Genomic DNA, 9,748 nt, shown 5'->3' on the forward strand with positions numbered 1-9,748 from the left:
TTTCAAGCAAAACTGATGTGTCACTGTGTGTGTGTGTGTGTGTGTGTGTGTGTGTGTTTGCTCAGTTGTGTCTGATTCCTTGCAACCCCATGGACTGCAGCCCACCAGGCTAGAATACTAGAGTGGGTTGCCGTTTCCTTCTCCAGAAGATCTTCCTGACCCAAGGATCAAACCCACGTCTCCTGCACCTTCTGTATTGGTAGGTGGATCCTTTACCACTGAGCCATCAGAGAAGCCCAGGGGTCCTTATAGAAAGTCCATCAAAATTCCATGGACTTTTAAAAGCATATCTCTAAAGCTCTCTTAAGCTTATATTCTCTTGACTTTTAATCATGTTTTTCTTTTCTGCCTCTTCTTTGTTCAGGTCCATCATGAGTGAGGAATGGGATTCAAACTCTACAGAAAGCTGGCATTACATGTGGAGTAATGACACAACACATGATCTGTACTCAGATATCAATATCACCTATGTGAACTACTATCTTCACCAGCCTCAAGTGGCAGCGATTTTCATTATTTCCTACTTTTTGATCTTCTTCCTATGCATGGTGGGAAATACAGTGGTTTGCTTCATTGTAATGTGGAACAAACATATGCACACAGTCACTAATCTCTTCATCTTGAACCTGGCCATAAGTGATCTACTAGTTGGTATATTCTGCATGCCTATCACACTGCTGGACAATATTATAGCAGGTATGTCTATCCACTCCAGTATTCTTGCCTGGAAAATCCCATGGACAGAGGAGCCTGGTGGGCTACAGTCTTTGCGGTCACAAACAGTTGGAAATGACTGAGTGACTTCACTTATGTAGATCTGTGTATAGCTCAAAGATAATATGAAAAAATATTTGTCCCATGTCCCTGCAGCCATGGTACGGTCATCCGTTCATTTCAAACATTTACAGAGTTCCAAGAACTTCTCCAAGTAGCTGTCCTCATGAGGCTTACATTATAAAGGAGGGTAAAAAAACAACAAACGAAAAACTGTATAAACAGTCAGAGAATAAAAAGAATTATGGGGAGAAGTAAAGCAAGTGACAGAGATGAGAGGTGGAGGCTGATTTTTATAGAGTTCACTAAAGGTCATCCATGAATGATGATACTTCTTACTGAAGACTTTGAATTTCCTTGGCAGTTCTGAGCACATATAATATGGTAGGAATGTTATTGAGACTATTATGGGTCATAAAGCTCAAAGAACTGCTAAGTGTGTTTTCCATTAATACGATGTCTTCTATATAATGTCAGTAGATATTTAGACCCACTTGTGGTTAACTGGGCTTCCCTGGTGGTTGTGAGGTTTCCAACAGTTTTTGATGGAAGGCAAGCAGCAGGACCAACGATATGTCACAAAGTGATAGTTTCATTCATGGAGTAGTAATTTACATGTGCAACATAAACAGTGGTTCGGGTGCTACCCTAGAGGACTTCTGGGTCCATATTACCACTTCCTAACACAACTTTATGTCCCTCCCTTGTGGCTCAGCCGGTAAAGAATCCACCTGTCATCAATCCCTGGGTTGGGAAGATTCCCCTGGAGTAGGACATGGCAACCCACTCTAGTTTTCTTGTCTGGAAAATCCCCATGGACAGAAGAGCCTGGTGGGCTGCAGTCCATGGGGTCACGAAGAGTCAGACACAACTCAGCGACCAAGCACAAAACATCACATTATACACCCCAGAAGTATAGGAACGGTGCATCTACGTCTCCGGGTAGAGTTTTGGTACATAGTACCTGATTAATAAATATTTGTTGTATTAACTAATGAATAGTACTCAAGATATTCATATTCCAAATCTGCATAAGAAAATATAAAAAGTATTTAGATCAAACAAGCCATATCATGGGGCTACTGTGGTGGCTCAGGAGTAAAGAATTTGCGTGCAATGCAGGAGATGCAGAGATGTGGGTTCAATCCCTGGGTCGGAAAGATTCCCTGAAGGAGAAAATGGCAACCCACTCCAGTAATCTTGCCCAGAAAGTAAACTGATGTTGAATGCCATAAAAGGGGAAGAACTGCGGTGTGGTTTGCTGTTACTGCTGTTTAGTCAGACACAACTGAGTGACTAAACAACAATAACAAAGTCATATCACAGTTCTTTTCCATTATGGCATTCAACATAGGTTTACTGGAAAATAGGAGATTTCTCTTAAGAATTTATTTCTGTTTCTTTCCTTTCTCTGAAGTGGGAGTCAGGGAATGTTTACAGTGGCTATTCCATCATAATATACTACATAAATTCTGTGCTTCCATGACACTTGTCATTTAAAAGCAATATTTATTAATGATGTACATTTTTAAGTTGTTCTAGAGAAAAAGAATTGATAAAAATTGTTGACTCAATAAACTTAAGAAATGATCTCAATATGTCCCCCATAAATATCTATAATTAAATTACTAGTTAAGTTTTTTTCATATACAGTACCCTTCCCTACCCCTGATTCCTATTCCCAGGAGGCAGCCACATTCAGCATCTTTGCATTTATTTTTGGTAATTACTATAATATTTCTGAATAACATGTTTTTATTCTAATATATTATCCAACTGCAGAAGATGCAATTTAGTTCTCATTATCCTCTTCTACCCCAAGAGATAGCTTCCCTCACCAAACTCCACTGAACTGACAGCACTAGGGCAAAAGAATATAAATCCATAGAAACTGTCTGAACATGAAATTGGAAAAACAACATGACCGGTTGAAATTTGGCATAAATGCCAACAGACACATTTATACAGAGCCACAAATATACATTCATTTTTTTACCTCCCTCATTCTCTCAATATGAGCATATCATTGTTTTTTGTTAAATCAATATTTACTGTACGCATTCCTATTATTATATGTACCTTACCCCTGCTGAACCATGTAGAGTACTAGGATAGCAGCCTTTTCTCTTATAAAATGTTGTCTGTTTTCCTGGGTTTAATAAGAGCATCATATTTTGATTTGTTCAATGTTTTGAGTATAGCTATCAATAATGTATTCTCAGATTTTCTTCCAGGAGAGTTAAGTTTCTTGCCAATACCTTCCAACATATAAAAGCACATCAAAAAGATGTAAATGAGGTGAATAATAAAGCTTCCAAGCTTGTTGGGGGGATTAGATATGTTAATAGATGCAAAATATTTATTAGAGCATATAGAATGTTGAAACTACGTATAAGCTTTAACATTATTAATATACTGAAAAACAAAGCTCTGAATATATTAATGAAAATAATGGGAAACATTGATTGTTCCCTGGATCTTTTAGGAAACAGTTGCATCTAATTTCATGTCTTTCTCTTCGAAATTTCAGTGAAATTAAAACATACATGTATGATCTCTACGAAGACTAACTGTTCCATTTCCCTTTCAGGATGGCCTTTTGGAAGTACAATGTGCAAGATCAGTGGCTTGGTCCAGGGAATATCCGTTGCGGCTTCTGTCTTTACTTTAGTTGCAATAGCAGTGGACAGGTAGGTCAACCCCAAACTCTGACTCCAAGAAATTGAGCATGTCTGCAACTATTCTACCTAACCAGTGAAAAATGTGTAATCTGCTACATTTGGGCATATCTGTTGAAAATTATGTTCATAATATATCCCTTTATATATATATATATAGAGAGAGAGAGAGTATATAATACATATGCATAGTATATATATGTATATATTATATATACATAAATTGTATCCACAATATGTATCCCTTTATATGTATATAGAGAAAGATAGAGAGAGAGAGTGTATGCATGTATACGCTCAGTCACTCAGTCATTTCTGATTCTTTGTGACAACATGGACTGGCCTGCCAGGTTCCTCTGTCCATGGAATTTTCTAGGCAAAAATACTGGAGTGGGTTGCCATTTCCTACTCCAGGGGATCTTCCTGAGCCAGGGATCCAACCCATGGTCCTGCATTTGCAGGAACATTCTGTACCACTGCACCACCTGAGAAACCACACACACACACACACACACACACACACACACACACACACAAAGAGTTTAGTAATAAAACGAAACTAGTAAAGTTTTCATATTTTAAAATTAAATAATTAGAGATGATTCATGTCTTAGTTTGGCCTGCTATAACAAGGTATAATATGTTATTTGATGAATGAATGAATGAAAAACTAATACTTGAAGTTTCCATAATTGGTTTACAAAAGGAGCAAAAATACCTAGAACAGCACCTATGAAGTTATCTGTAATTTAAGGGTGAGTAAATGGGAGAATTCACTGATTAGAAGACTAGATGAAAACTTGGAGGTTAAGACAGAAGACCTATTACTTCATGGAAAATAGATGGGGACAAAGTGGAAACAGTGGCAGATTTTATTTCCTTGGATTCCAAAATCACTGTGGATGGTGACCACAGCCACGAAATGAAAAGATGCTTGCTTCTTGGAAGTTACGAGGGAAGCCTCATGATAAACCTATACAGTGTATTAAAAAGCAGAGACATCACTTTGTGGACAAAACTCATATAGTCCAAGCTATGGTTTTTCCAGTAGTCCTCTAGGGATGTGAGAGTTAGACCATGAAGAAGGCTGAGAGCCAAAGAATTGATGCTTTCAAACTGTGCTGCTGGAGAAGACTCTGAGAGTTCCTTGGATTGCAAAGAGATCAAACCAGTCAATCCTAAAGGAAATCAACCATGAATATTCATTGGAAGGACTGATGCTGAAGCTGAAACTTCAATACTTTGGCCACCTAATGTGAAGAACTGACTCATTGGAAAACACTCTGATGCTGGGAAAGATTGAGGGCAGGAGGAGAAGGGGGCGACAGAGAATTAGTTGGCTGGAGAGCTTCACCGACTCAACGGAGATGAATTTGAGCAAACTCTGGGAGATAGTGGAGGACAGAGGAGCCTGGCATGGTGCAGTCCATGGGGTCACAAAGAGCTGGACACGACTTAGCGACTGAGCAACAACAAAAACAAGACCTTACATATGCTTTGAAGGAGTTGTAAGGAAAGAAAACAGAGCAGTCAAAGCTCAAGCTAACTAGTCATTATATAAAGATATTAGATAAACTAGTTTGGGTGGCTTCTAAGCCATTTAAAAACTCTGTTTTCTTACCTGCAGATCTGGAAAACAGTAAGTTTCCCTAACATTTTAGTTTTATAGAGTCATCACAAAAATCCAAGAAAATTTAATAGATGATAATACTTTGAAAAATATATTATGCAGTTGCATAATTGTATGGTTTTCTTATACTGGAGAAGGAAATGGCAACCCACTCCAGTATTCTTGGCTGAAAAATTCCATGGAAAGAGGAGCCTGGCAGGCTATAGTTCATGGGGTCACAAAGAGTCAGACATGACTGAATGACTGAGCACATGGTTATCTTATAATGAACATAATGAATATCAATAATAACATTAAGAATCACAACGACAAAAATCAACAGCATTAAAATGAACCAGTGTTACTCTTCATATGGATGTTGAATCTTCATGCTCCTTAGAAGATATAGAACACCAGGAAGGTGTATAAACAGAACTCATAATCAGAAACTCTCAGACTCTTGCAGCTTTGACAAAAAAACACCAAAACACTTGGCGGCTCAAAACAGTAGTGTTTAGTACTTCCCACCACTCTGTAGATTGGCTGGGTGTGGTTCTCCTACTCTGTGTCTGAAATCACTCATCCTTCCACTTATACCATGCTTGCTAATGTTCAACTAACTGGCCAAAGCAAATTCCATGTCCAAGCACACAGATCACATGCAGGCATGAAGGGCATGAAAGAGAGTATAAGAATATGGTCTCTGGAGCCAAACCACACGTGTGATTATGGGCAAGATTTTTTACCTTTTCTAAGCCTTCTCCCCCTAAAAGGCTTAAAGACACAATCCATGCAAACCAATGGAAAGGACCCTAGAAAAGAACATTAAATGTTCAATAAGGGCTGCTTAACACTAACATTTTTATTATATCTTTAAAATTTTTATTGGAATAGAGTTGATTTACAACGTTGTGTTAATTTCTGCTATACAGAAAAGTGAATCCGTTGTAAATACATATACATATATCCACGCTTTTTTTTTCCTAAAGGTTTATTGTAGTTATTTATTTAATTTACTTTTTGGCTGTGCTGGGCATAGGCTTTTCTCTAATTGCAGCGAGTGGGGCTACTCTTCGTTGCGATGCACAGGCTTCTTGTTGCAGCAGCTTCTCTTGTTACGGAACACAGGATCTAGGAGCACAGGTTTTAGTGGCTGCAGCACATGGGTTCTGCAGTTGAGGTTCACAGGCTCTAGAGCGCTGGCTCAGTAGTTGTGATGCGTCAACTCAGCCACTCTGCGGCATGTGAGATCCTCCCGGACTAGGGATCAAACCAGCATCCCTTGCACTGCAAGATGGATTCCTAATCGTGGGACCACCAGGGAAACCTGAGTACTTTTACTATTAATAGTGTCTGATATACTCCACTTATTCATATTTTGAGTTGAAATTAATCTCATATAAAAATTACAGAAAATGCCTCTCTCCTAATTCTAACTTTCTACGTTTTAGGGAGAACGTAGATGGAAGACTTTAATTACTTAAATTTAATTAATTACTTAGCCAGAAGTTATGAGGCAGTCCTTCACTGATATTTGCCTTTAATTACAGGTTCCGATGTGTCGTCTACCCTTTTAAACCAAAGCTCACTATCAAGACGGCATTTGTCATCATTATGATTATCTGGGTCCTGGCCATTGCCATTATGTCCCCATCTGCAATAATGTTACATGTACATGAAGAAAAAAATTACCGAGTGAGATTCAACTCCCAGGATAAAACCAGCCCAGTCTACTGGTGCCGGGAAGACTGGCCAAGTCAGGAAATGAGGAGGATCTATACCACAGTGCTGTTTGCCAATATCTACCTGGCTCCCCTGTCCCTCATTGTCGTCATGTATGGAAGGATTGGAATTTCACTGTTCAAGAGGAAAGTGCCCCACACAGGCAAACAGAACCAGGAGCAGTGGCACGTGGTATCCAAGAAGAAGCAGAAGATCATTAAGATGCTCCTGACCGTGGCTCTGCTTTTCATTCTCTCCTGGTTGCCCCTGTGGACCCTGATGATGCTCTCAGATTATGTTGATCTGTCTCCAAATGAACTGCAGGTCATCAATATCTACATCTACCCCTTTGCACACTGGCTGGCCTTCTGCAACAGCAGCGTCAACCCCATCATTTATGGTTTCTTCAATGAAAATTTTCGTCGTGGTTTCCAAGATGCTTTTCACCTCCAGCTTTGCCAAAAAAGAGCAAAGTCCAAGGAAGCCTACACTCTGAGAGCTAAAAACACTGTGGTCATCAACACGTCTCATCTGTCAGCACAGGAATCAACAGTTAAAGACCCATGTGAGGAAATTGTGCTTTGTAGGATAAGTGCTGAAAAGCCCTTACAGGAATTAATGATGGAAGAATTAGGAGAAATTACCAGTAGCAATGAGATGTAAAAAGAGCTGGTGTGATGATTTTAACTCTGCTGTGTAATATATATTGAAATATGGTTGATTTCTATGGCTTTGTACTTCAGTTCTATGAATGTTAGAAACCCTCTCTGGAAAAAAGTAAACAAAATGAACCTCCTGTTCATAATCAATCTTATTGTATTTAAAATATATACAGAAACTCATACACAAATTGGCATGGATAAATCTATTTTCTAGGACTAGTTTTCAAAGCCTGATCTTTTCCAACTTTGCTATATATGTATGAGTCAAGCAAGTGTTTTATTGTGTATATATGCAACACACATACACACGCATTTTCATCAAATGGTGATAATGGGCAGTTCTTTGCATGAGAGCATGTTTTGTGAATTCTCCTTTTGCTTTTGAATTGGAAAATTTAGACTACAGAACTATTTATCTGTGTGTGCTTTTAAAATGTACTCAGCTTTCTTAGAAATAAGAACTGCAATAGCAAATAAAGGGACGCTGTATTTGTTTGTATTTAAAGGTTGACTTTTTTCCTTTTAAAAAGTACAAAGTTGGTAACTATTGCTCCAAATGAGTTATTGTTGGGTTTTAATACCTCCATAAATGAATTTAAGCCCTAGCTGAACCCACGTTTCTTGCAGAGATGATTCAGGATCCCAAGCTGACCCCCTTTCTAATAGAATTCCTGACGTAAAAAAGTCAATTTTGTAATAAAGCAGCAGTTGTCAGAGGAAAGCAGTTCTCTTTTGAAGGGCTTGATCAGAGATGTTCAACAGTCATCGTAAGACTCTCAGAAAATTTGAACTGATTATTCTAGATTTCCTACTGGGCAGGACGTTTAAATCTGGAAGTCCCACTGGATTAGCAAATTAATACTGCTACTAAGAGAATGGTGAACCCCTGGATTCTGCCCGGTTAGGATTATGTAGTGATAATAGTCATAAATGCTGGCTTTTATTCTGAGGTGGGATAGTCCCTAGAAAATTGGGAATTATAAAATAACAAACAGTTTTGCAAATAAAAATAAATCTTATCTTCAGAATTCTTTTATTTACTTGTTTATTATCCATATTCTCTACCAGAAGGTACACTCTATAAGGGCAAGAATTCTGTCTTGTGTATCATTGTGTTTCCATTGTCTGGGCAAGAGTTTGGCACATAATGGATGAATAATAAATATTTATTGAACAAATTAAGTAATTGCAAATATTTTCCATTTCTAATTTGCATTCTAATTTACTTATGATTATATTTTATTTTTAGATAATGAGAAAAATTCAGAGTATAATAGAAACATTGTATAAAGTAGAAAAACGTGAAGTAAAATGACTTCTTATCTAGTTACCTAGTGGTAACCATTCTTACTGTAATTTGGGGGCATATTTACATGCTTTCTTTAATAAAGTTATGACTCTGGGACATGTACTTTACAATTTCTTATTCATTTAGTATATCAAGAACACATGTCCATGTTTTTTAATATTCTTCAAATATCCATTCCTTAATTTACTAAATTTCCTTTCTGAGGCTGAAAATATAAGCAAGCTATTTCCTAAATCTATAAAATGATGCAGTTATGTGTACCTTGTATAATACTGGGCATATTTATAATTATCTTAGAATAGACATATAAAAACACAACTGCATGACCAAATGCAGGTACATTTGATAATGTTTTAATACACATTGTCAAGTATTTCTTAAATAGGTTTTAGTATTTCATACTTCCCTTGGTGGTGTAACTGAGCTTCCAGAAAGCCTACCCCACTCCAGTGTTCTGGGGCTTCCCTGTGGCTCAGCTGGTAAAGAATCTGCCTGCAATTATTTTGCAGACCTGGGTTTGACCTCTGGGTTGGGAAGATCCCCTGGAGAGGGGAAAGGCTACCCACTCCAGTATTCTGGCCTGGAAATTCCATGGACTGTACAGTTTATGGGGTCACAGAGTGGAACATGACTGAGTAACTTTCACTTTCACTTTGGTGGTGTAACAGGGTTTGCTCACTCACACACTTATAATATGGCATATTCCATAGAACAAAATTGTCAGTTTGGTTAGAGAGAACTTGTATACCTATGTTTGTTTCATTTCATTGTTATGCAGCTGGGTATTAAAATAATCTTCATTTAATTTGATTCATTTGTATTCACTTGTCTTCATTTGTGTTTGTAGCAGAGGAAAACGTTTCCCTTTTCTTTTTAGTTTGTTGGCTGATCTATAATTAAATGGACATAAGACGGTACAGAAGGGAAACAAATTTAATTACATATGTATGGGAGCCCCATGAAGACATGAGAGGCTCCTGGAGAGTCAGGCAAC

The 9,748-nt window shown here is 37.9% G+C and overlaps 1 protein-coding gene across 1 annotated transcript; it reads left to right on the forward strand.

Annotated features, from left to right (window-relative positions):
- Nucleotides 1-370: 370 nt before the first annotated feature.
- Nucleotides 371-8,624, forward strand: NPFFR2 (neuropeptide FF receptor 2). Its single transcript, XM_069595040.1, has 3 exons — nt 371-696; nt 3,365-3,464; nt 6,612-8,624. The coding sequence occupies exons 1-3, from the start codon at nt 372-374 to the stop codon at nt 7,444-7,446; spliced, it is 1,260 nt and encodes a 419-aa protein (XP_069451141.1). The 5' UTR covers nt 371; the 3' UTR covers nt 7,447-8,624.
- The last annotated feature ends 1,124 nt before the right edge of the window (nt 8,625-9,748 follow it).

This window comes from Ovis canadensis, chromosome 6, assembly GCF_042477335.2.
Source record: "Ovis canadensis isolate MfBH-ARS-UI-01 breed Bighorn chromosome 6, ARS-UI_OviCan_v2, whole genome shotgun sequence".
Classification (NCBI taxonomy): Eukaryota; Metazoa; Chordata; class Mammalia; order Artiodactyla; family Bovidae; genus Ovis; species Ovis canadensis.

Excerpts from the sequence above, each read along its gene's own strand:
- NPFFR2 (XM_069595040.1), top strand. The coding sequence starts at position 372 with ATGAGTGAGGAATGGGATTCAAACTCTACAGAAAGCTGGCATTACATG. Across the intron at positions 697-3,364 it reads GCTGGACAATATTATAGCAG|GATGGCCTTTTGGAAGTACA; the intron begins GTATGTCTATCC and ends TTTCCCTTTCAG. Across the intron at positions 3,465-6,611 it reads GTTGCAATAGCAGTGGACAG|GTTCCGATGTGTCGTCTACC; the intron begins GTAGGTCAACCC and ends CTTTAATTACAG.